The 27,206-nt window shown below is 36.7% G+C and overlaps 1 protein-coding gene across 4 annotated transcripts in view; it reads left to right on the forward strand.

Moving 5' to 3' along the window:
- Positions 1-27,206, forward strand: part of LOC136040250 (CAP-Gly domain-containing linker protein 1-like) — a 185,626-nt gene that overhangs the window by 25,421 nt on the left and 132,999 nt on the right. For all 4 annotated transcript variants that reach the window (XM_065724461.1, XM_065724462.1, XM_065724463.1 and 1 more), the window contains 3 exons: positions 1,370-1,522; positions 17,908-18,138; positions 23,766-23,961. In XM_065724461.1, coding sequence (XP_065580533.1) covers positions 1,370-1,522; positions 17,908-18,138; positions 23,766-23,961 — 580 coding nt within the window. The remainder of the gene's footprint in view (positions 1-1,369; positions 1,523-17,907; positions 18,139-23,765; positions 23,962-27,206) is intronic.

Genomic DNA, 27,206 nt, shown 5'->3' on the forward strand with positions numbered 1-27,206 from the left:
TTTAAGTCTTTCTGGAAAAGTTCCCTCTTCAAGTGATAAATTAATCAGATGAGTCAAAATAGAAATAACAATTGTTTTTGTTGCTTTAACGATACTTCATCTACTCCACAGGATTGTTATTTCATACACATAATTATTTCATTTATTTCATTTTCATCACAATTTGTAAAAAGGAATTCAGAAGTAACATGACGAGGTTTAAGTTTGGGGACTGGTGGACTTCGAGAACTGAAGATTAAAAGAAAATAGCCAGGTGGGTGTTTCACCCACCTGGCTAACTGCTTGCAATTCTCAATACCCAAGGGTTCTCCCAATAGCCAAACAATTTTCATTTCCAAACGGACTCGGTCTCGGTTGAGGTTTGGGAGAGTTCACGCTTTACATTTCAAAACAGACACCCATCTCGAAAATAAAAGATTTGTCTACTTTTCGTACAAGTTCTACCATTTGCATTCAATGCACATCGAATCAAAATCTCTGAGCGAAAAAATATAGGATTACCCTTTAAATTGATGTGCAAAAGAAAACACTATTTTTAGCTCAGCAGTGGGTATATTTTCTTTTACATAACCTGTTCATTTAAATTAATCTCCGTAGAATCTAACGTGCTTTTTCCTAAACAAACATCTTTTGTTTTTTTCTCCCACTTGTTTATGTTTTTGTCAAGTCTCATAAACGAGTTTGCTATCGAATAGATACTAGCAGTGGCGTTATTAAGATTCTTAGAATCTGTTTCAGAAATTGGGCGGGAACAAAAAAGACCATTAGCCTTAATGGTTTGTTTTAAAGACTTCATATTGCCCTCTGAACAGCTTAAATGTCTCAAACTTACACCCTCAAGCTAGTAAAACCTAAAACTAAACTTACATCATCAGGCAACCAAAAGCATAAATTGTAACTGGTTTGAATGACACAGCGAAGATGTTTTAGTACCTCTCAATCAAGGTTTATGTGCATGCATTTATTCGGGGGAGAGGGACGAGGCCGTACCCAGTTTTTCTTTTGGTGGGGGGTGGAGGGGGTACAAATTAAATAAATTTGCATTAAAAACTTGTTTATATATGCATTGTGTTATGGTTTTACGGGTCTGACAAGAATTCTGGGGAGGGGGATTGAATCTCTAACCCCACTGGATACGGCCTTGGAGGGAGGGATATACAATTTTGGAAAAGTACTAAAACCGTCCAATGGCGTAGAAAATAGTAGAAGTTTCTGAAATGCTCAAAAAGTTTCAAGCTTTCATGCTGGAAGGGCTCCTCCTTTGCCCCCGTTCTTATTTTATTATTAGGTTTAATAATTCTATTTTTTTGGTTAATAATAATATTTTTTTCTTTTTGCTTAATAATATTATTCCTTTGATATTTTTTAGATGTGAGTGTAGTTTTGACAACAGACACGGACAGTTTTATTGTTGGGGACAGAGTTTGGGTCGGAGGTACAAAACCTGGTCATATTCAGTTTATTGGTGAAACTCAATTTGCTCCTGGTGAATGGGCTGGTGTTGTACTAGATGAAACAATTGGTAAGTGATAGTAATTTTAGCCTTAGAAATTAATTTTATATCCTGCCTAAAGTCATTTAGTGGGGGTACTTGAGGGCTACCACAGGGACATGTCGAATGGGGGAGTTAGGTGTCTGGGTCCGGAAAGCTTATTCTTACGAGCCTGGGCTATCATCTCATTTTTGGACTTATATCTTATGCGAAAATGCTCCCTTGTTAAACTTGGAGCTGGGCATGGGAGAGTAAGGCATTAAACATTATGGCCAGTATTGTTTCATTTTTCTGTGCTGTTTTCTTTGACCTAATTTTGACTTGGGATTATCTCCACCCCCTGGTTTTAAATGAAATTTAGATTTAACACTGAGTGATGAACTATCTATCTATTTAGTGATTATGAAGTGCGAGGGGGCTTCCTCTTTCTGCCACCTATGGCACATCTCAGAACACCGAGTGTGCCACACAGCTCTGCCATGATTGGCACACTTCCACCACGATTGACACGCACCACCTGGTGAACGTAATTTCTGAAAATGGGCTTTCCCTTGACGTAGTGAGCAAGCATGGATACATGATGACGCTGTGCAATAAATAATATATAATAATAAATAAATAATAAGTGTAGTATATCTGGGCAAACAGCTTTTGCTGCAAGGAAGGATGTGGAAGATTCACGGGGAGGGATGAAACCCAAAGACTGTTCACAAGCTTGGCGGTGCTGATATTGTTTGGTATGGCTACTTATGAAAAAAAATCCGGTTCATAATTAAAAGAAATAATTTCTTAGACCACACTGCTTTTCCATTCACGAAAAATTAAGCAAAGAGAAAATGGGTTTTAATTTCGACAAAGCAGTGAACAAAAAATAAAGTATAAAAACAAAACTACGCTGTAACTAAAATTAACTAATTTAACTTAATAAAATTTAACTAAAATATTTGGAATATTTTTATTTTTTTTTAGTCAAAGTGTAGTTTTGTTTTTGTATTTTTTGTTCACTGCTTTGTCAAAATTAAAACCTGTTTTCTCTTTGCTTAATTTTTTTATAATTTAAAGAAGAGGCTTATTTGCGGTTATGCTTATATCATCACTTGTTTGATTGTTTTATATTATTATTATTTTATTTGCATTGGCGAAAGAAATTTTGCATATTCTGTATGTTACGCCTTTCTAGAAGATTTTTTACAAAATTGATAAAACAAAGATCCGTTCAACCATATTCAACTTCGCCAAATAACTGCACGACCACGGATATATAAATCAAGATTGATTAAGGGGGAGCGGAATGGATAACTACCCGGCTATGCTACCCGGTTTCCATGCTAAATATTTCTTGTTTGTATGGCTACAGCAGATGTATAGGGGAATGGATTTTGGTGTCTATCTATTGCCCTGATCTGGCACTATAATCTGTGTTTGCTCCTTCTTTTACTGGGCTTTCTAAATTAAGCTTTTTCATACAAATTCTATTTCAATTTGTATAAGAAAACGGTACATACAAGTTTAATAATTTTAACAGAGACCTGTAGACGGTTCTGAAAAGAAACGGTTTACAAATATAGGATAACAGATCCTGAAATCTCATTTTCATAACTGATTGAAAAACAAAAAGAAAGTTAGATGCCTGCCATGGTTGAAAATTCTTATATTTTCGTATTACATGTAAGCTGCAAGTATACGTAAATTACGTTCATATACTTCCACGTATACGTATTAGCATACATTGCAGTGCATCTATGTTGTGGTTGTTTTGCAAGTGTATTTGTTCGTGTTTTTTTCTTATTCCGCCCTTTCATTGGTACGTGATTTTCAATTAAATCAAATTTTTATTTATTTTCTATCTTTTTTTGTTGTCACGCTTCTTCTGTTTATATAATTGTATATATTATTATTATTATTATTTTGGATATCATTGCTCCCAGGTGAATAAAGCAAAATTAATATTTGTAATCTACCAGTCAGTATGTAGATTAGGTTATAGCCTAGTTAATCTGCATGCAGAGCCGTCCTAGCCTTGATGGGCTGGATTTAGCATCATTTTTCCGAAAGGGCGAGGGTTCGAATCCTAGTGTACCCAAATATTTGGTTTGGGATGGAGGTCAGTGGCGTGACTCAGTAAGCTCAGCCAGAGTCGACCCGGCCTTAAATGGGTACCTGGAGAAATCTGGGGAAGGTAAACAGGAAGGGTGTGCAAAAAGCACAGGATGGCTGGCCCTCATCTCCCCATTGCACTTCCTGGCTGAAAGGCCTTGGGACGGAGATCAGCACCGCCGGTTCGGACCTTAAGGGTCTAGTGCCGTATTCCTTACCTTTTTAATCTGCCTGTAAGGAGCGGTGGCATTAATTAATAGAGTAGGGGTATTTGTCCCACCCTTCAGATTTTGGATCCTCTGCTAGATTTCGAGAAGTGTCCGTTTTTGTATTTTTCATTGGAAAAAAACAATCCTCCTCCTACATAAAGAAAAATACATTTTGTCCCTAACGTTTTTGTGAAGTGGCGCCACCGCTAAAGAGTTACATTTGAAGCTAGATAAAGGAAGTCATAAACAACAAGTAGAACAACAGGAAATTTTTTAAGACAGTGGAACGCAACTTTAAATAAATATTTCGACCCCATATCCAAGGACCGTCCTCAGCAACAAAAAAAAAACGAATATGAAAGAACTCACTAAGTACAATCTTTAAAACTAAAAGATTTTCACAACAGCCCTAGCATCATTACGTCAAGGAAGTTCAACCAGGACTGGTAGATCAAGCGAAGTGAAAAAGACAATTTGTACTTTTGTACTTGTACTTGTGACGGAAATCAGGCGTTACCACCTTGCCCGGTATCAAGGATTTTAGTGATCTTTTTTGACCTCGTAGTGCGGTTTACTGCCAGCTGACTTGCAAATGGGAGCCACTGAGTTGTCCAACATATGACCAAACTTTCTGAATCCCCTCAGTAGGTTCAAGGTCTAATTTAACCAAGTTCCACTAGCTTCTCTGCTGTCCTCCTTGGAGTCTCTTCCATTAGTTAAGTGGCTCACCTAGAAGGATTCGGTTAGGCAAGTACTCTGTTGGCCTTCGTAAGGGATGGTCAAACCATTTCAGTCCACGCTCCTTGATAGTGATGGCAACGCATCTCTTGATACCACAGATTCATCTTATGTCTAGGTTTGATATGCAATCATTCATCTTTAACCTGAGGATGCTGCTCAGACAGTTACGCTCAAACACCTTCAGTGCATTTTCATGTAGTCGCTTTACTAACCAAGTTTCACATCCATAAAGAAGGATTGTTCGAACCAAAGCCATGTAGATTCGGACTTTAGTTCTTACACTTATTTCAAGCCAGTTCCACGACGGTTTTGTGCTTTCTGCAACCGATGTTGAATATCTGCGTCAGAAGATCCATCAGTACAAAGCTGGGAGCCAAGGCAAGTGAAGCTGTTGGCCTGATCCAACTGTACTTGATTTACAGTTAACGAGATAGGATCAGTGTGATTTATTGCCATAGATTTTGTCTTCCCTCTACTGAGTTTTAAGGCAATGCGATCTGCCCAAGTAACTACCTAATCGAGCATAGTTTGCGCTTCCTCTAGGTCCGAGATGATTGCGACATCATCAGTATATTCAAGGTCTCCATGTGAAATGTTCTGTCAAATCTGAACTCCTGGATGAGAAGATAACGCATTTTCAAGCACCCAATCGGTACAGTAGTTAAACAGAGTCGGAGACAGGAGGCAGCCTCGTTTTACTCTAAATTCAACCGGGAATTCTTCAGTCTCTTCTCCGTAAACTCATGCTTGGCTCACAGAACCCTTGTAATATGCTTTAAGTAGTTCGACAAATTTCAGAGGCATTCCATCATTTTCAAGAATTTCCCAAAATGTTTGGCGAGTGATCGAAGGTGGAAACGAAGTCCAGAAGTATCAGAATCAGGGGCAAATTATGCCTTTCAAACTGCTGGATAATGATGTAGATTGCAAAAATATTGTCAGTGTAGCCTCTACCGGGACGGAAATCGGCTTTATTTTCACGAATTCTATTCTCCCTTTCCCCCTTGAAGCGGTTAAGGACGATAATCCTGAAAATTTTTACTGCAATATCAAATAGAATTATTCCCCGATAATTTTAGCACTTAGTTTTATCAGCTTTCTTGTTAAAAGGGAGAATAACTGATGTCTTCCAATCTCTTGATTTTTAGGGGGGATTAAAGGACCAAATTTATACTTGCCTCAGGCTATAGGATCCCATATAGTTTTCATGATCTATATATTATTCTTCTTTTGGCTTGAAAGACAAGAAATTTGTTTTTCACTGTCGCTCAGTAATTCATGTCTATATGCGGCAAAACTGGAATACATTAAATTATAATGCAAATAAATTGCTACTAGATGTTTTTTGAATACAAGCTAATATTTTGGGATGTAGAATAATGAATCGTGTTTATATATCCTTATGTGGATGCTAATTGAATTCAAATGGCTGGTTACCTATATGGAAACGAATCCAAAGCGGAATACGAAAAACTACGTATTTTGAATATCAATTTCTCCTTACTACCTATTTTCAAATTGGCTTGCCAGATATCTAATTAAAAGAAAGAAGAAATTAATTATCTTGGTATAAAATCAAGAAATTACGCAATGGCGCCGTGGCAGTCACTGTATTGACTACTTTTAACTTATGATGAAACCACATTGGTCCCAACCTATTATGCAAACTTTTCCTTTCATAGTGCTGACAGGATACAGGAGTGCCAATTGAAGTGGAGTAATTGACCCCCCTAGATTTTTGACAATTACCGTACCTTTTTTGTTTTTCATTAAAAATCCCCACCTCTAGCTTTTGGGAAATACTTTTTTCGTATCTTCATTGAAAAACAACCAAAGCAAATTTTTACCCCCTCCCACGGCTGCATCCAAGAGGAGTTACCCTCCCCCCAGCAGTTTGTGTGATTCGTAAAAAATAACAACTGTGCATATATACAAACTTGTGATGAGTTGTGTAAAGTTTTTTTTAGCCTGCCCCCGAACAATCCTGGATATGACCCCCCCCCCGTGTATTTCTGTGAAATGGCGCCACTGAATTGTAGAAACAAACTAATTGAATATTTTTCCTAGTAGCCGTTCTTGGCAAAACTAGAATAATAGATAGAATTTAGCTTAAGATAAAAATGAGCAAATTAAAAGTAAAACCAACAATTAGACAGTCTTGGCAACATTGCTTTAAATAAGCTTTGTCTTTGCCGATATTGGCACCATTGAATGACATTTGTCAAATTAGCCTCCTGGGTTTTTCATAAAAGAACCAAAATCCTCCTTGGAATAAAATCAAGAAATTATGTTAATAGCCGCCGTAACCATCGTGAAGCAACAGACCTAATAACTTTTCGCACCATCTTTCTAAACATCTCATATCTCCGTATCTGTTGAGGGAAAAGCCCCCTTAGTTAGAGAAGGACATTTTTTGCTCTTAGAGGAAATTTGAGAATTGTTTCGGTCGAGTCAGTGGTTTTAGGCTTCCTTGGTGCGTAGGATTGAAAAGTGGGATTCATAATGACCACTAAAATGTTTACATAAAGGGGGGGGGGTGAGAAAAATGGAAAGTGATGCGCTAGTGCAAGTAGGGAAGGTATGCGTCACAGAGACCGTTCACTAGCATCAATGCTAAAAAATCTTGGCACTGATTTCCAGTGGGCGTCAATTCATGAAAGTATAGGGGGAGGGGAATGTATTTTCCAACATAAGGGGATTTTTTTTGTTTTTTTCAATGAAATACCAGTCTTCAATGAAAATACACATAAGAGCTATTTGTTTAAAATATAAGGGAGGCCATTGATGCCCTCCCACCGATTGGCGCCCCTGCTGCTGGCATGTCAAAAATGAAAATGATAAAACCCTTGATCCATGAATTCGTGAATGATAGCGTACACTTGGTGAAATAACTTGAACAAACTAATCAGAAATGAAAGATAATTTCGGCCTTGCAACCTGGTGAAGAAAAAAAAATACTGTTTTAGCAATTTTTCGGTTTATTTAGAGATTTTCTTCAGTTAGGTTTAAGTTTTGATTTAGTGATTTATTTTGCATAAAAAAAACACCAGAAATAGTGGTGGCAACCCTGGATAATTACATAATTTATGTACTTTCATTTGGATGCAACTTAATATATGCAGTTTGTAACTTGGTTGTGGAAACACAGAGAAACTCATAAATTCAAATTCAATTATTTTTACGTTCGTGGTATTATGCTCACAATCTGCCTGTCAGATTTGAAGACATTGAGTGATCTCAAATAAGCACAGCTGATAACAATTCACAAAAGAAATAAGCTTAAAAGAAATTTATGAATCATTATTTAAATAAATGAACAAGACACGTCTTAAGTACCCTGAGAATATATCTTGTGTGCCTAGTACCACGAAAGTGAGCTAGGGGCTGCTCTCAGTCTCAGAAATTATGTACACCAAGTGGCGTTTGCCAAGTGTGTCAAAACTGTGCCAAGCGTTGCGGTACTGTGCGCCACGCGAAGTGTTTCAAGATGTACTCCGGGTGGTGGAGAGTTAGTATCCCTTCGAAGATGAGAGCAGTTGTATTGAAATTTATGATGATGTTTTCATTGTTTTCGCAATCATGCTACAAATTGTGTGTATTAGAATTGCATTAAATTTGAATCACATAAATTTGGCAATTAGGCTATTCTTCATTTCTGATTCGGTCCTTCAAGTCAATTCACCTATCATAAGCTATTATTCACGAATTGTTATTAGTATGGCTATTATTCATTGATTTTTATATGCCATGTCATTAATGCCTAAATTGTTCATTGTCGGTGTCTTGTCCAGCCCCTCTACCACAGGATCTCTCTACTTGCACTAGAGCGTTCTTTTCAGCCACCCCATCAGGGTTGGATCTAGAGCATCTGCGGGGGGGGGGGGCAATGTGATAAGGGCACCAATAATTGACAAATTTATTTTTAAAAAGAGTGAAAACGGAAAAAAGAAATGAGGGTGAAACTAAAAATCTTGGGGGCCTGGGGTCTCTGCCCCAGGCCCCCTTGGCGGATCTGCGCTGGATCCGCCAGCGCATCACTTCCATTTTATCTTATGAACTCAAGTTCTCAAAAGTTGAGCAAGACTAAGCAAAGTGACGTTTCCGTGATTATTTTTTATTAATTAAATGTTTTTTAATTAAATGTTGTGGTACGGATCCCATTTCCCCCCCCCCCCCTCCCCTAGTGGGTCTTGAACTGCCCATGGCAGCGGTAGCATTTTTTATCCCCCGGAGGTACCTCCAGAATTTTCAATGTTGGGGTGGGGCAAAAGGTGTTGATATTCAGATAGCTAGTGGGCATGGGCTACATAAAAGTTTTTTCTCCCAATTATTGGGGGGAGGCGGCTGCCTCCTTGTCTCATCGAAGCGACACCCCTGTTTGATCCCAGACATAGAGTTATTGGCATTGTCGCAACAATTGTCATATTTCTCTTTAAAACTAAAAAATAGGTGAGAGATCACTCTCTCCGTGCCACATTGGCTGTTTTAGGGGACAGAGGAAACACTTGCCCCGGGTGTAGAAATTTTTGGGGCGCAAAATATCAAACAAATAATCAAACGGTCATAATTATTAAGTAAATTTTTGATAAAAGAGAAAGTAGAAAGCGCAGTCAATATATAAAAGTAATGAATAAACTACTAAATAAATAGGGAAATAAAAACTAATTCTATAATAATAATAGTAAAATTGAAATAATAATGATTGTAAAATAAATTATTAATTATGGTACTTGTTTGTTAAACGGAGTGCACTCAACAAGTGAAGTTAAGTTAATCCTAATGAAATATACCAAAGCATGGTAGGTAGGTAGGTATGCGTTTATTTCATCAAAGAAAAATGTACTAAATTGCACTTACAATCAATAATATGCTGCTCAATTTAGGGACCTAAAATGTCCCTGTTCAGCAGCAAAACTATAACAAATTAATGATAACTATTAATTCAAAATCAAAGAAATGCGCTAAAAAAAAAAAAAGAAGAAAAAAGCAGACGATACAATATGCAATCTCTAAACAGCCATCTCTCATCATAAAAAAAAAGAAAAAAAAAGGATAAATTTTTAACGGTGATAATATGGTGATAATACAATACTTTAAAAACAAAATAATGGAAACTTCGACAAAGAATTATGGAAAGCAGACCGCGCAGAACGCATCATATTAAAATTTTAACTTAACCGCCTCTACGTATTAAGTATTGAATAAAAAATATACAGACATCGTAGTTTTCTCACTCGAAATAAGCAACTCGTAACCGATCCAGGAAGGGAATTAAATTAAAAAAAAAACTAAAGAATATTTAGTTTACTGAAAGGTTGAAAATAATACTTTTAAAAATAGCTCGTTTTCAAACTGGAATAAAAAATAGAAAGTAATTTTCTCGAGAATCTGAATATAACTGAAGACGAGGGGCGCAAAACAAATTGGGCGAGGGGTGCAGATACATAGCTTGATCTTTTGACAAGTTTTCTTGATCTTTTTCTTCAACTCGTCTTTTTCGTCTCTCTCTTGATCTTTTTCTTCAACTCGTCGACTCTTTTCATTTATGCATTTGTAAATTAAAACAATTTAATATCTGTGGTATGTAAATCCGTTTTGTGTCTCTTGGTTGAGGAAAGTTCTCACCCCCCTTTAGATTTGGGCCACTGAGCTCCTACGATGAATTGACTTCTGCTAAGGAGCTTACATTGAAACTCATTGACCCCTAGGAAGGGTCTTCGCCTCCTTAAGAGTTGGACCAATGAACACCTACGAATAATTGACTCTGGCTAAAGAGCTTACGTTGCAACCGAATGGTGGCACAGTTGTGCCACCATTGTGCACAATTTTGCACCATTGTGAAAGTGGGATTGATCTCTCCTTAGTAGTACAGAACCTGGAGTTCGATTTTGCCACTGGGGCTTGGCGATTAAGCACTAGCGTCTACAAACAATCTAAGAAGAATTATACCTTGTGTACTCAATTTAAGCCGGTTTGCGAGTGACAAATCGTTTTTTATTGACTAATCGTAACCTAATGTTTATTGAATCTGTAATGTAGGCTGCTTAAGTGGCACATTATATAAGGATAATAGCCAAAACTTGGAGAATGACTGTGGAAAAATTTAGCTGTTCTTCTTTTGCAAAGGCATAACTTACGTTAGCATCTCCTAATTGACCAGTATATATATATATATATATATATATATATATATATATATATATATATATATATATATATATATATATATATATATATATATATATATATATATATATATATATATATATATATATATATAGTGGGAATTCCCATGGAGGGGAATGCCAGCCCATTTATAGCTGACTTGTTTTTAAGTCAACTAGAATATAAATATATGATGGATAAGAATAATCCAAATAATTTAAAACATGTTTTGTCAAATAATAAAAGATATTTGGATGATATTTTGGTCTTAAATTGTAAGGATTTCATTGATATTTCTAAAAATATATATCCATCAGAGCTTACTCTTGAACCTAGTCATGGCGCTGGTCATGAAGATCATTTCTTAGATTTAAATGTTAATATTTGTGATAATAATAAATTAAGTTTTAAAATGTATAATAAAACGGATGATTTTGATTTTGAAGTGATTAGTTTCCCATTCCCTGAAAGTAATATACACTCAAATATCACATATTCTGCGTTTTTCTCACAGTTACTTCGTTATGCAAAGATTTGTAGTAATTATATTGATTTTTAAAAATAGATGTAAAATCTTAAGCCAAAAATTGATATCAAGAGGTTTTTTTGCAAATAAATTAACTTGGCAATTTAAAAAATTTAGTTTTCATTATAACGAACTTTTAAATAAATATCAAAAGAATTATCTGGAAATACTTAAAGAAATTTTCAACTAATTTCGGAGGTTCAACAAATGATGATGCAGCGCCATTTATTTTGAATTGTGTTTCTAATAGAGCGGATTTTTTTTTTTTTAAATAGCCACATGGTAAAGATGAATTCTATAATTGTTTAGTTCATTAATTTTTTTTTGCAATGAGTTAATATTTGTGATTTGGTAATTAGTTTACCTATTGTTCCTAAAAAGAGGGATATATTAACAGGATAAGCTTGTTTAGGTGTTACTTGGTTGTTTTACATTTGCTGTTTTTTTTTTCATAGGCATGTATTTTGGGGGTGATACCTGACACGGGGATGCCATGGATATTCTGTGGTAGCCACAACACTTGGCTGGGTAGAGAATCTAAAGTGGCGAAACCCTATAGGCCAGTGTATTCTCCTGATGAGCCCTTGTGTTGGGTTGTTGCCTCTGAATTATTTGTCTTTATTATTTTTTCTATTGTTTGGTAAATGACGACTTATGCTTATTGACGACATGACTGCCTGTCCATGGATTATTCTTTATGGTTGATTGTGTTTGGCTATGCTGTTTGACCTATGTGATTGTAGATGGTAGGGTTAAGGGCTCATTCAAGTGCTGGTCTATATTAATCACTAATTTAGGAAAACAGTCTTCCTTTTCTCCTTCTGTTTTTTTTTTTTTTTTTTTTTTTTTATGTGTTTGTGCTGTTGCATTGGTGATTTCTCTTTTCATGATATATATATATATATATATATATATATATATATATATATATATATATATAGGTATCTGTGTCATATAGCCACCACACCCAAGAAGTGAAGTTAGGTTGATCCTAAGGACACAATTCGTACTTCATAATATGCAGAATAATTGTAGCTAGCAAATTTTGTATTCAGACCTGCTCTACTTTACCCTCAATCCCCCTAATACACAAATATACTACCCAAACTATATATTTTCAATGTATTTCTGTCACCTGTTAGTGCAGTTTTTGTTTCGTCACAGTTGATTCAATTTACAGGTACCTGGGGCGAAACAAGAGAGACGCATTGCGAGAATAGCTAAAAAAAAAAGAAAATATATGATTTGGCCTTATTATATATAAATAAGGTTCTGTCGTTACCAAGCGTAACTGTGTTACTCTGCCCAGCTAAATGTAAAATATATGTCTCGGGAAACTCGTATCTCAAGGAAGCCTAAATTGGAAATAAGTATTTTACTGAAAGCATCTCTTGCAATCACTTAACATCTGTCTCTTTTCATCGTAAGTGAAGGTATTCCTATTTTGTTGACCGGAGAACATTTGACTTCTAGACTGTTTTCTTAAGGCCCATCTCGAAAAACCAACCAAAGAGAAAAATAACGATTACAATCTGCGGTAAAAAGTACGTTTATGTGGGTGACGTTTTTTTGCAAGTCAGTCACGTTACTGCTCGTTTTTGGGAAGACAGTTCCCCCCTCTAAAATCTGTTTGGTTTGCCGTCCTGAAACCTTAAGCCAGTAGAAAAAAAAAAAAAAATCAAATTCGCCCTATTAATTACTCTGTATAGATTTAAGCCATAAAAAGTACAAATGGGGCGATTTTGCGAAAAGCCCCTCTCTTTGTCTGTGTTCCAACCTTTAAATCTCAAGAAGAATAAAACTCTAAATACAGAATTTCGATATCAGTGGATCAGGGCCGTATCCAGAATTCTTTGGGGCAGAGGGGGTTACAAAATAATTTTTCGGGGGGGGGGAGGTGGTACACAAAACGCATTGAAAGTCTGTTTATATTCACTTTTGTTATGTTTTTTTTATGAGTTGGACAAATGTTTGGGGGGGGGGTCAAATCTCCTAACCTCTCCCCTGGATACGGCCTTGCAATGGATATACCAAAAGAATCGTACTATTATGCTGATTCCATTTAATACAATTAATTAAGTTTAGTGTTACCCATCAAAAGCTACGAGCCTGATAAAATTTGCCTGATTTTTGAAAAAGGGGGGAAACATCTCCTTAGTGAAAACCCCACCATCAGATTTAACGTATTTGTGAACACTATAGAAGTCTCAAGCTACTATCTGCAAAAATGCGGAATTTTCTGTTTTTGCCAGAAGAAAGATCACGAGTGAGTGTTTGTTTGTTGTTTTTGCCCAAGGGTGATCGCATCGAAACTGTAGTCTTGGAACATCAAGAAAGGGCTCACTCAAGCGAAAACTAAAAGTTCTGGTGCTTTTTAAGTGACTAAAAAGATGGATGGCAACTTGCCCCCCTCATACCTCCCCTCCTTTTTCCTGAAAGTCGGCTGGTCAAAATCGTGAGAAAACCATTGTGTTCAGCATAGTTGAAAAGCCCAGTAACTCTGCCCTTGGGGATAATATGTTCCCCACAGCCACTGGGGGAAGCTCTGTAAGTCGTGGAATTTACCCATTGTTTACGTATAGTATTTTTATTGGTAAGGATACACATTTTTTTTTTGGGGGGGGGTGAATTTTCCGCTGGATGGGGATTTTCCACGAGGATAATTCTTCATGGGAAGGGAAATTTTTTCGGGGGGTGAACTTTTAAGGGGGAATATGCCAGAAGTCCTATACAAAGTTTTTTTTTATTTGTCTTACTTGCTCTTTGTTGATTCAATTTTACATGTGAAGGTGAATGGCAATTGAACGGGGTAAGTCTTAACTGAGATTGGATTGTCTAGAGCAGTGGTTCTCAACCTTTTTTCTCCCATGGACCCCTTTTACCTTCTTTTTATCTTGGTGGACCCCTTCATAGCTATTGGACATAAGAACAATTTTAAGGTTTTAATTATCAAACAAATAGCATATGATTAAGCTCTTTTAAATGAAAACTAATTTAATACAAATAAAATATTCTAATATAATAATAATAATAATTATTATTATTATTACTATTATTGTGATAATAACTACAATATTACAAGTTTCTACAAGTTTCTTCGATTGGCAAGCAGCTAAAGCTCATGGAGAGTAGAGCTCCTCAGGCTGTTTAATTCACTCCAACATTATTTATGTAAACTGGATAAAAAAAAAGCAGTTGAAATTAAGTGTGTGATTAAAAAAAAAGGAAAAGGCATGTTTATTCAATGAGATCCCTGTGGTTGATGCTTCTCGACAAGTTTCTTTATATTTGGTTATATCGATGTTAATGATAGTCGAAGATCACCCCTTTTCACAATGTCAAGTCTATTGCGAGCTTTTGATAAAATTTGAGAAATACGCACTAAATCCCAACAAGATAAGATGTAGGAAAAGCAATAACGTAGAACTGCGCTTTATCCCAGAGCAAAGGGTACTTTGTAGCACCATCGTTTGTTTTCCATATATTGTACTTTCCATCTTTGAATTTTGCACGCATTATTTCATTACTTTGTAATTCGATGAGGGGCTCTTGCAAAGATAATCCTACTTCGGCAACATTAACTTCGAAAGGAATTGAAACCCAAATCGGTATATCCATTCCTAGTAGGTCACTAAACCGATTCAAAATAATGTAAATTACAGTAGAAATCAAATTCTTAAAAATAAAGAGCGGTCTGAGTTAGTTTTCTTCATGGACCCCCAAAATATCATTGTGGACCCCCAATTTGTTTTGCTTTGCCTGTGGACCCCCGGAAATATTACATGGAACCCTAGGGTCCATGTGGACCCCGGTCGAGAACCACTGGTCTAGAGGATCTTTCTGTGGAGGGGAAGCTGGATTTCCCGGCATTATTTAAAAACGATCAGAAATTAACCAAAAAATAAGTTTTTTTTACTGAAAGTAAGGAGCAACATTAAAACTCAAATCGAAAGGAAATTATTACATACATCAGGGGGGTTGACTCCTTCTTAATCCTCACTCTTTACGCTAAAGTTTGAATTTTTGTCCCAGTTCTTTAAGAACAACTTCTGAAACACACACTGCTGATTTCATTAGAACAATAAGAAGCTTTTTTATAAGTACTAAAAAACTTAAGTGTTAAGAGCAAGATGTTGAAGAGGGGGCATCACCCCTCATATAGTTAATAATTTTTGTTCTTTTTAAGTTTTATGGTTGCTAGTTATTTGTGCTCGATTTAAGGGACAGTCGATTTCTAAAGAGACAGTCGAAGTAAATATTTCGCGTACTTGTAAAGTATCTTGACTGTGATATGTATAAAAAAACAAACTAAGTACAATCAATCTTAAAAAATAATTAAATATACAATAAAATTAGTAAAGAATGCTTTTACCAGTAAACTTCGTCGGGAACCCATCTCTCATTTAATAATTATTGATATATTATTATCATTACTACCATTAATACTTTTGTTACTTCATTGTATAATTATTTGATTATTAATTATTATTAATTAAAATTATGACTAATTATTTTATTATATTATTAATTATAATTATTACACACAAATAATTATTGTTAGTCTAAAGAAGCAGTCGAAACAAATGTTTCGCATACTTAAAGAGGTAATTTCGAATGTATTTAATATCAAAAGGCGAAAAAAGAGACCATAATTAGCAAAAAATCTAAATCCGCCTGTATGGGATTGACATCACTTAAATATGTGATATGTATCTCAAGACTGGCTATTGCTGATTCTTATTCCCTCCTTAATTTGTATATATTTGGGCTTACGGTATGGACACTTGACTTCTCGACTTTCCTTTTAAGGCGCATTAATTTAGTAATGCACATTATAAGACTACTGTCTACTGTCAGTTTTCAATCTACAGTTACATCAGCTGTCAGGTATTCCACCCACATACCATTTTTTTTTTTTTTTTTTTTTTTTTTTTTTTTTTTTTTTTTTTTTTTTTTTTGGTAAAATTCTAGTTGATTGACTTTTGGCTATCTCCGAAAGGGGTTAGGTTAGAAAAATAAAACTTTCAGGGATGAGTCTAAAGTTTGTCCCGGAAAGGTATTTTGAAGTACCCACCTCCACTCCTTCTCCCTCTAGAGGGCCCTGAAATTCGCCTACATGACAGGTCTATTTATACCTATTGAAATTTTGACAAAACAACATTTTACCTTAATTTTCAGTTACCAATTGCCTTTTCTCTGCCTTTAGTTCTGAAAATGCAATTCCTGTTATTTGAGTTGAATTCTGAGCCATATCAATGTTTTTTTTTCACAATTTACGAAATGTATTTGCATATCTTTAAAACCTTATAAATTGGGATTGAGCAAAGTTGTGAAGCTGAAAACAATTTTGTTGTACTTCGTTCAAGCAGAAGATCTATTTTGCAAGGTTTCACTGTTATAACACACATATTTTTAAAGGTCTTCAAAGGTCAGGGCCCTCTTGAGGGAGAATGAGTAGAGGTGGGTACTTCAAAATACCTTCCCGGGACATACTTTAGCCTTTAGACTCATCCGTGAAAGTTTCATTTTCTTACCCTAACCCCTTTCCGAGATAGCCAAAAGTCAATCAACTAGAATTTTACCATTTTTTTTTACAGATTTGGGGATTTTTTAAGATGATTCTGTACCTTAAATATGATTTTGCGAGCTTCTGTGTCGGCTGACTGTCACGAAGACGAAGGACTTCTTAGCGAGTTTTCATAAGGGACTAGCCATCATTGAGACATTAAGAGGTGTCAAGAATCTGTTGTTTGGCTATGAAACTTGATTGAAAAGATGGTGAAATTTCACATTCCTTTTGTCGGCGAGTTTGTCAATCAAAGCGGGTGACATCAGATGGAACCAAAGTGGCCAAATTGCTCGAATGATAATACCTTTGAGCTACTTTTTAGCACAGATATGCTAGAAGATTTTTAGGGACTGTCCTTCTTGATCTTTAAAAAGAAAATTTTCTCTATTTGATTGAAAAAAAGAAAACAGATTTCACTCTTTCCGATGATATAGGCTAACTTTCGTTAAAACTGATTATCTCTATCTCCAGCACAAAACGCAAAAATTTAACTGGTTTTCCAAGATTTCTGGGTAAGTAAGCGTCAGCTCGTAGGTTTTAGGTTAGGTTTTGGCTTTTAGGTTTCTGTCATTTATTCGGAACTCTTACACAAGCTCTACAAGTTATGGCGTTATGGCAAGACGATCCATTCTAAATAGTTCTGCCAGAGAAACTAAAATAGTTTGCATTAAAAGTAGGGTGGTCTTGCTAGATCAAGATAGGATGTTCTGCTATTGAAGAAGATTGATTGAATCCTTACCGTAAAAAAAAAAACAAAAAAAAAAACAACCTTCTAGGCTTCAGGGGTTGGAGGGCGTATTATTGTAAAAGAGTCAAACATGTTTGATTCTCATTGGTGGTTTATCAATTAATTATAGTTGAAGGGTTGATCAAAGACAAAAAAGGGTATTTTCGAGTCATAACTGTTCAGTATCTTCTTAAGTTAATGTAGCTTCACCTATCTTAGTGTAAACCTGGCTATCGCCATAAAGTGTACACGTTGGCATTTTTAGTAGGACAGATTCTAGTTTTAAGGTATTACCTCAAATATTCTCAGGGGTCCTCAGATAACCTAGTGGCAAATTACCCTCTCAGAGTAGCTTTGATTAATTATTATAATTATTTTTAGGAAAGAACGACGGCTCAGTTGGCGGAGTTAAATATTTCCAATGTGCACCCAAACGTGGTGTCTTCTCGAGGCTATCACGGCTCACTCGAGAGCCAATAGACTTGCCTGATGAGTCAATTTTCCAACCGCCAGATGGCAACGCTGCTTCAACTCCTGTAAGAAAAACTCCAGAACGATGCATTAGCCCAAGTTCGTCGATTTGTTCAAGAAAATCATCTAGTCCTTTTACAGGTCATTTTTCGCTACTATTACTTTTGTTTTTTTGCTTTTATCCAGGCCTGTCCTCGGGATCTTTATTGGGTGTGTGCAGGGCCGTATCCAGGATTTGCTTGGGGGGCGTTTTACGCCAGGATTTTTTTTTTTTTTTTGGGGGGGGGGGGGGTAACACAACAAAACTATAAAACGCGTAAAAATTTCCTTATATCCATTTTTGTTACGTTTTTAAGAGTTAAACAAACTTTTCGGGGTGGTCTCAAACCCCTAAACAGAAATACTTTTTCAAATCTAAGGGGCCGGGATAAAATTTTTTGGGCATGTGTGTGCTCCTCCCCCTTTTTTGGCTCCATTGAAAGTGGGAATTTTTTATTTGGGAGGGGGAGGGGTCATTAGGCTATTATACAATAATGACCATTGAAGAGTTGAAAGTAGACACGTAAGAATGGTGCCTCTCGGATGGGGGGAAATTTGAAGAAATTAGAAACTTATGAAGAATTGGCTTTCATCCACTGTATCAGTACAGCGAATCTCTAGTAGGTCGTTATTAAGATCCTTAGAAAAGTGCAGCTTACACACGGCAGAAGGATTTCCCTTTTTTCATTTCTAAAAAAAAACTAGGTCGTAGAACGACCTAGTTGAGTTTGGGTATGTTTTGATATAATGAATAAAAGCTATCTTTTCCTCCATTTATTGATGCATAGTCTTTGAAATCTCCTGGTAGCATTAAAGGAAAGATCTGTAAGTCAAGTGTAAGTCATGGTACCATCATCGAATTTTGTCCCGATTTTTAAAAAAGGAAGAAAGAGAAGAAAAACGAAAGAATACGCTGAATCTGATGGTATGATTTTCGTTTAGATTCTATGGCTTTTAAGGGGCGTGTCTCCCTATTTTCTTAAATAAGGCAAATTTTCTCATGCTTGTAACTTTTGATGGGTAAGACTAAACTTGATGCAACTTATATATTTAAAATCAGCATTAAAATGCGATTCTTTCGATTTAACTATTGGTATCAAAATTCCTTCTTTTAGAGTTTCGGCTACTATTGAGCCGGGTCGCTCCTTACTACAGTTCGTTATCACGAACTGTTTGACGTTTAATATAGCCTATAGAGATGGTATTTTAATTGGATTAGGTTAGGTATTTAATATAATACGTTTTGTGCGCCCCCCACCATAATTCTTTGTTGTAGTTTTCACAATTTTGTTACTAGTGTATTGTATTTCCATCATGTTTCGAAATATTTCATTATGACTAGCCAAACTTCATTTTTCGAGTGTTTACCGAATAATGCATCGGTACTTGTGTATTATTCAGAACACACTCAATAAGTGAAGTTAGGTTCTTTCGTGAAACAAACTACGATGCAGGTACATTTTATGAGAAAATCCGGTTTCATAGCCATATATGAGAAATATGAGAAAATCCATATATGAGAAAATATATGAGAAATATGAGAAAATCATATAATTTTATATGAGAAAATCCGGTTCATAGCCATAAAGACGAAACTCAAAGACAAAAGGTTAGGTTATTCTAAAGGTTAGGCTATTCTTATTCTAAGTTGTAATTTTATAATTTTCCTAATAATGTATTATATTTTCATCATATTTTGTTTTATTTCATTAGATTTATCAAAAATTTGGGCTATATATTTGCACATTAGGGGGTGGGGTTGAGTGCATTATATCAAATACTTAACTTAACCTAACCTAACCACCTCTATATATAAAATATTTAATCAAAACATACCTGCATCGTAGTTTGTTTCACGAAAGAACCTAACTTCACTTATTGTGTTTTGGTTAATACACACGTACCTTGCTTTAGTACCGGCTTTATATCTTCGATTTTTTTTAGATTACCTATTATTCAGATCACCAGTCCTTTTCTTGTTATTGCCACCCGCCCCCCCTCTCTACCCCCTAAGCAATGTATAGGTCAAAACTGTGAAAAATTCAAGCATGTTTTTGAAATGTTCAGCTGTCATGGCTCAGATATATCTAAAACTGATCTTCGAGTCGCTTCTTTTTTCTTACTGATGAGGTACAAAATGTGATTGATGTGGACACGTCATCTATTAAAGCATGTCTGTCTGGGCTTGACGCTAACCAACGTGATGATCTAACCGCAGGAGTCAATCATCTAATTGTTGTATCTTCATTGGCAAGCCCTGATAGGATCAGCATGCCTGCTGGGTCTGTGATTGAAAGCCTATCGACTTATACCAAGGTGTTAGTTTTTATTAGTAGAACTACGCCCTTGTCTCACGAATTTCAGATTTGCTTTGCAGACCACCTGTGAATATGATGTCGTATTTCCGTGATTTCAACTGGACTTATGAATATTGAACTAGCGTGCTTGGTCATCAGATTGTCATTCTTTGATTGACGCATTTTCTCTTTGTTACTGTATTTCAGCAAGATCCGTGGCGCCATTAATTACGACAATTTGCTGTTGGCCCTGGCAAATACGGGTTTGAGCAATATTTACAAATTATTTATAAAATCCATTTTATAAATAATGTAAAAATAGTAAACTTGGAATTTTGACCATTGCTTTTGTCTAACATCAAAATTTTGTATCATGATAAGCCAGCACCAAGTGGTATGTAATGGAACCAGAACTTACATCGTAAACAATAATGCAGGTATCCTCTTTCAAAACGCAGTATCTACAAAAAAAAAACAGCTTAAAATATAGACCCTCCCTTATCTTAACTCAGTGAGTCCAGTGGTACAGTCAGAACTTTAAATCTGCCATTTTCCAAATATATTACCGATTATCTGGAGAGGTTAAAAATAAACCACAAATCGGTTTTCCACAGCCGAAATTTAGCACAGACATACTAGAATGATGTAACGTAGCATCTACATCCAGCTGAAAACAAATGGAAAACAGTGACGTCGATTTTGGAAAACTTAGGAGAGGGTAAAAATATATTTTTCAAAATTGAGGGGGAGGGTAATTTTGTTGTCTTTCATTTTTTTGAATGAAGTAACAAAAAATGTATTTTCAGTACAAATGCCGAAAATGGCATTTTCAAAATCTAGGGGGGGGGGGCTCATTATTAATATTACTCGCTGAATGAAATTTGAATGGAATAAGAAAAAGAAATTATTTTGCAGTAGTGGCTGCAGGCTAGTAACGGACGATCCACGGCCCATAGTAATAAAAAAAAAACGTATTAAAACCGACAATTGTCTTTGTGCGTATTATTGATTGTAAGAAAGCGGTCGAGATAAATTCTGTTCGGTGCATTGTATCTTCTGTAGTGACACGGGGTTGGGTGAAAACTGTATATATCATGTTTAATTTCTTCTTTTACGTTGATGTAGCGGTTCTCACCATGTCACTCAGTCCTAAAACTGTCTTCTTTTTTAGCTTTCTCTATACCCTTATGCAGTTCGCGCAACACTGAGACATTTTTGTAGCCAAGCGTACCCAGGAACATTTTTCGGCATACAATTTCTCTTGAAGAGTCAACTGGCAGAGACTTAAAAAATTAAACTATTTTTTTCTTTTCCTTTGATCTGTTTCTTCCATGTGTTTGTCACCAGTTTTCCTTTTATTTGGTATTTCATAGGTGAATTCCATAAGAATAGGGAGCTCTTTCCTCCATTGTTCGTAAGGAAAGTCCAAATAATTTGCAATAATCTGCTTCACTTCCTACTCCGTAGACTTGTCCCTGCATTTCATAAAACAGGTTTCCTTGCACAAGTCAAGTACATGCTGGTTATTTCGAGCTTTCTGGATTCTTTCCTCGATGGTGCCGGCCCACTTTACAGTTCGTAAATTAGCTGAATCTTTGATCTGTTTCTTCCACGTGGTTGTCACCAGCTTTCTTCTATTCGGTATTTCATAGGTGAATTCCAGAAGAAAAGGCAGCTCTTTCCTCCACTGTTCATAGGGAAAGTTCCAATAATTTGAATTAATCTGCTTCCTTTCCTCCTCCGTAGACTTGTCCCTGCATTTCATGGAACAGGTTTCCTTGTACAGGTCAAGTACGGGATGTTTACCTCGAGCTTTCTGGATTCTTTCCTCGATGGCGCGGGCCCGCTTTACAGTTCGTAAAATAGCTGAAGCTATACCGCTAGTTTCAGCTTCTGCAATTAACATTGAAAGAGGCTCAACTTCAGAGGTGTGAAGGTCCAACATTGACGCATTGAGATGGTGGACTGGTTCAGCATTTGAGTCAGAGCTTCTGTCGAGAAATTCGCCTCCAAGTCAGTTGATAGATGTTTCCAGTGGTTGGGGAAAAATGTGGTTCGAATCCAGAATAAAATCACTTGCATCATTAATGGGATGAATTTTCATCTCAACAAAGTATTCCGGACATGATTCCAGAGGCTCAAAGTCCGTGAAGACAGGACATTCCTCATATTGGTCGACCTGAAGTGCTGCTGATGGTTCTAAAGCTGTTGTGAGTGCTGGTGATGGTTGTACAGTTGTTACGAAAGTACCTTGGAATAAAGCAGAGTCATGGCTATCACTAGATAAAAGTTGCGAATATTACAAGACAAAACCATGAATGCGCGAATACGTCATTTTTAGAGGCTTTCTGATTAGTGGAATTACGTTCACGGTTTTGACATGGATTCTATAGCCACATTTATGGCTTCCCTGTAAGTTGTTGACTATATATTCGTGGTTTTGCCACGATTTACAAAACTGACTTATAGAGGTAGTCAAGATAGCAAATTTGGACTGCACCAATGCGAAGGGAGATATCGAAGTAGCATGGGACAATATATAACTCAAAATGTCAAAAAGTGAAATTCACGGCTGTCTTTTGACAGCCATCTTGGATTCCGTCGACCTAAAAGAGACACAATTATAATGTATAAATTATTACAGACTAATGACAAAGAGATATGACCAATTGTCTCGTACCATGGGTTATTAAGTTGATCTGTTCCGTAATCATGCCAATACCAGAAGAATTTATTCTCCAACAATGTTAGAAACTCGTGAAATGGTCTATACGAGTACGCTCACCCTGCAGTAGATAGCGCTCACCCTGCAGCGATAGCTGCAACCTAGTAAAAAACAAACCACGGCCCTTAGTAACCAAAAATTTAAACATGTGCTAATAAAAACTGTCTTATGGGAAAAAATTGTCATTTGTAGCTGATTCTAGTACGGTAGCTATTATTTAGACTAGTCTTGATAATAAAATGTTATTTTGAATCTCGATAAGGACCGGTCTGCCAAAACATGGCTCAGTTAATGGGATGCATCAGATGTCGCTCAACTCAATCATCACTCCATCATCATATCGCTAGAGGGTAAGATGTAAGGTAATTTTTTAGGGAAATTTAGTTTTTACACTGTACAGTAAAAAAGGGACCCTGCTTTGGTCCTCAAACTAAAAGATGCTTCAAATATTGGAAGCTTTTAGTTGCAATATGTGTTTTCTTTAGAACTCCATAATGTGATTGTAGAACTACATTTCCTATCTTCATTTGAGTTTTGATCTTTATTTGTTTTTTTTCTAATATTTATAGGATGACTATAGTAGAGCCTGATGTATATATATATATATATATATATATATATATATATATATATATATATATATATATATATATATATATATATATATATATATATATATATATATATATATATATATGTCTTTCTAGGTAATGCAACCCTCGGCGGAAGTATGAACTCGGCAAGCCTTGCAGTCGGAGAACGAGTTATAGTAACATCCATGCAAGGAAGTAAAACAGGGGTTCTAAGATACTTGGGACTTACTGAATTTGCTCAAGGACAATGGGCAGGCGTGGAACTTGACGAGCCTGATGGCAAAAATGATGGATCTGTTGCTGGGAAACGGTAAGATAAAATCAAGAACAAAGACATAGGCTGCTAGAAACGAACTTATTTATTTTTAGTTGCCATAGGACCAGGCGTTGTCTGCCTCACCTGGTGTCATAAATTCAGATATTTCGTGGGAATTTGTTTAACCATAAGCTCCACCTCTCCATAAGTGCTACTGACCACCACTCCGACCCCAAGCCACTGGAAGCAAAACAGAAAAAGATTGATAATAATAATAATAATAATAATAAAAAAAAACACTGGTGAGCAGAAGTTGTACGAAAAATTCAAGCGGAGAATTACCAACAGTGACAACCTTAAAGAAAGGAAAAAAACAAAGAGATATATTAAGGAAGGACTTAAAAGTTGAAAAGGCGTTGGAAAAACGTTAAAAAGTTTGGGGGTTGTCCACCTAAAATTATGCACACCTGGTGGAGGGCACCGTGCATGGCGCGAAGAGGCGTGGTGGGGGTGTAATTGTGCCATGCAATGATCGAACGAGTGTGGCTTGTTGATGTATACCATGTGGCAGAGGGTGGGTAACTCCTCATTAAAAGGGAGTACCCAGAGGAGAGTTCTAGATTTGAACCCGCTACCCACGCTTATACACTTCTTTGCCACTCAGGACCTAGAAACTCAAAAAAAGAAAATAATAATAATAAAGAAACACCTATTGCATTCGCGGAAACAGAATCTTATCGGACCCTGGAAAACAAGATGAGTCAAGCGCCTCAATTCGGTAATGTGTTTTTTTTTAGCTATGTCAACCTATTCTGCGTTTTCTAAAGATCTTGAGGAGGATAGAAATTCAGATCCTCCTTGAGGAGAATAGAAATGCAGAAACATCTGCAAACACATCCCGTTGATGAATACTATGAATCAATCATAATCTGTGATGTGTATTCATGTGGAGAAAGAATTTTTCTGCCCGACGCTTCTCCTGTGTAAGACCCTTCAGTAAGTCGATTGCAATTTAGCTGTTTCTCGTAAATATGAAAAAAAACTGTCCTTTTCCAGAGCAATGAAAGACGGCACAAGAGGTTGAGCTTTGCCACAACCAATAAGAAACATTTGTGATCGCAGAAGACCTTGTCCTCTGTCGCCTCTTCAGGGACGTAACTATATCTTTCCCAAATATTTTTGTTCTTTTTTTCTGTTCTTGCGACGTTGTATATAACTACTGTCACCCCAGAAAGAAGCTTGTACACACTTAGAAGGCTAAAAACCTGGCACTGAAGTTCAACAGGACAAGTTGAAGCCCTACTCGCCGTCCGTATATGGATATACGTCCTGAGATGGAGTTTACCACCTGATTAGTGCTGCATTCTCAAGCAACACGACTCTAGAGAGACCTCGGAATGCCGGGCGCTCATCCGTCCTACGGGCCTGACACCCTCTCTGGGCAATCAGGCCACATTCATGAGGACTTTAGGCTGGACATGTGACGGTCTTACGAGGCTCCCAAACACTGCATCGGTCGAAATTGCCTCCCGAAGGATACAGTTGACCCTTAATGCAAGATTGTTACACAAAGTCCAAGGGAGGTAAGTCCCTCCTTCGTTCTTTTGATTCCACGCCACCTCTCGAAAAGTAATTCAGGGTACGGTCATGATCTTACTACTGCTAATGCTACTATCGACAAACTCATCGGAGCACCAAGCCAACACTGTTGCATATGTTCCTCCTCCATCCCACTCTGTCAGAGTTTCGCTCTTTACTCCTTCCAGTTAGTTCCTACTTTCATGAACACCATCTTATTAACTTCCTCCCACCCCATCCGTTAGCTTTCTGCTTTTTAGGTCCCAATCGGATTTTCAAAAAGCCCGATATTTGACAATTTATCATTCTTCATCTGTAAAGCCGGACCTACCAATCGTAAACTATCTTTCACTATAGCCCTTTTAGGCAAAACTGAATAACATTTTTTGTACAGTTATCATTTAACGTACCTTGTGGTAGTGCCTGCTACCGTAGATTGTTTCTCCAGAGATTCTTCACAGATCACATAGATTAATTCTCTGCTTGGTAACACTAGTCACAGGGACAAATCCCCGCTGCTGCACGGTTGGGCGACAGGCTTGCTACTTGTCCTTGTAAAAAAAGACCCTGCAACTGAAACTTTATGCGCCAGTAACGGCTTTGGAGAAACTCTATCTCAATCTTTCTCTATTGTTGAATGTACGTTGGTTTAAGATAAGACCTAAAACTATCCTTAGATAATCCTCTGGAAATGATCTCTAGAATGGGAAGTAGAGACAATTGAGTAGACGCTGTAGAAGCCACTAGGTCAACAGTTGAAATAGAGCACACTGATTGTAGTGAATTGTCAATGTGTGATACTCTATTGGCAATATCACTATCCTGAGCAGAAATGCCACATTTAATGTTAATTCTCAGTTGGCAAAGTGTTTGGGTCAACTGACTGGTGGTAGCAAATTCTGTCTTGAGATCTTCCCTGAAAGATTTCAAGGAATTAACCATAACATAACCTAGCTTTGTTATCATAGCCTGCTCATTATAGGGGGAGGGGAGGATTGAATTTGGAGGCTGGACAAGACCATGGACAAGTGATTGCATCATCTTGCTTGATAATTTATATTCTCCAGTGGACAGGTCCAGACAATCACCACAAATCGACTTCTCACAAATATCACTCTCTATGGCAGAGGACCCCTCATCCAATTCTATAGAACGGCAGCACACTTATGATGGCATCTAGCTGGGTTTTTGTGTTTTTGCTTAGCCTTTCTGGACATAATATATCAAACTAAATCAGGAAATGGGGCACCAATGTCAACTCCATAAGGGTGTAACAGATAATTATACTGGAAAACTCCATCATCAGTCTGGGTGGGGATTCCATATGCAACAATTTTCAACCGTCTTTCAAAACGCTGGTGCCCTGAACGTGCTATCTGACGAACATTAGTTTCAGGTAATTGGGACACAGGAAGTTAAGACAATTGAGAAGACACTGTAGAAGCCACTTGGTTCTGAACAGTTGAATCAGAGCAAACTAATTATAGTGAGTTTTCAATGTGTGATATCTATTGGCAATATAACTAGCATGAACAGAAATGTCCCATTTAATGTCAGTTCTCAGTTGAAAAAGTGCTTGGGTCAACTGACTAGTGGTTGCAAATTCCATCTTGAAATCTTCCCTGGAAGACATCAAGGAATTATCCGTAACAGAAATTGGCTTTGCTGTTATAGCCTGCTCACTAAATGGGGAGGGGGAGGGTTGACTTTGGAGGCTGGAC

This window comes from Artemia franciscana, chromosome 20, assembly GCF_032884065.1.
Source record: "Artemia franciscana chromosome 20, ASM3288406v1, whole genome shotgun sequence".
Lineage (NCBI taxonomy): Eukaryota > Metazoa > Arthropoda > Branchiopoda > Anostraca > Artemiidae > Artemia > Artemia franciscana.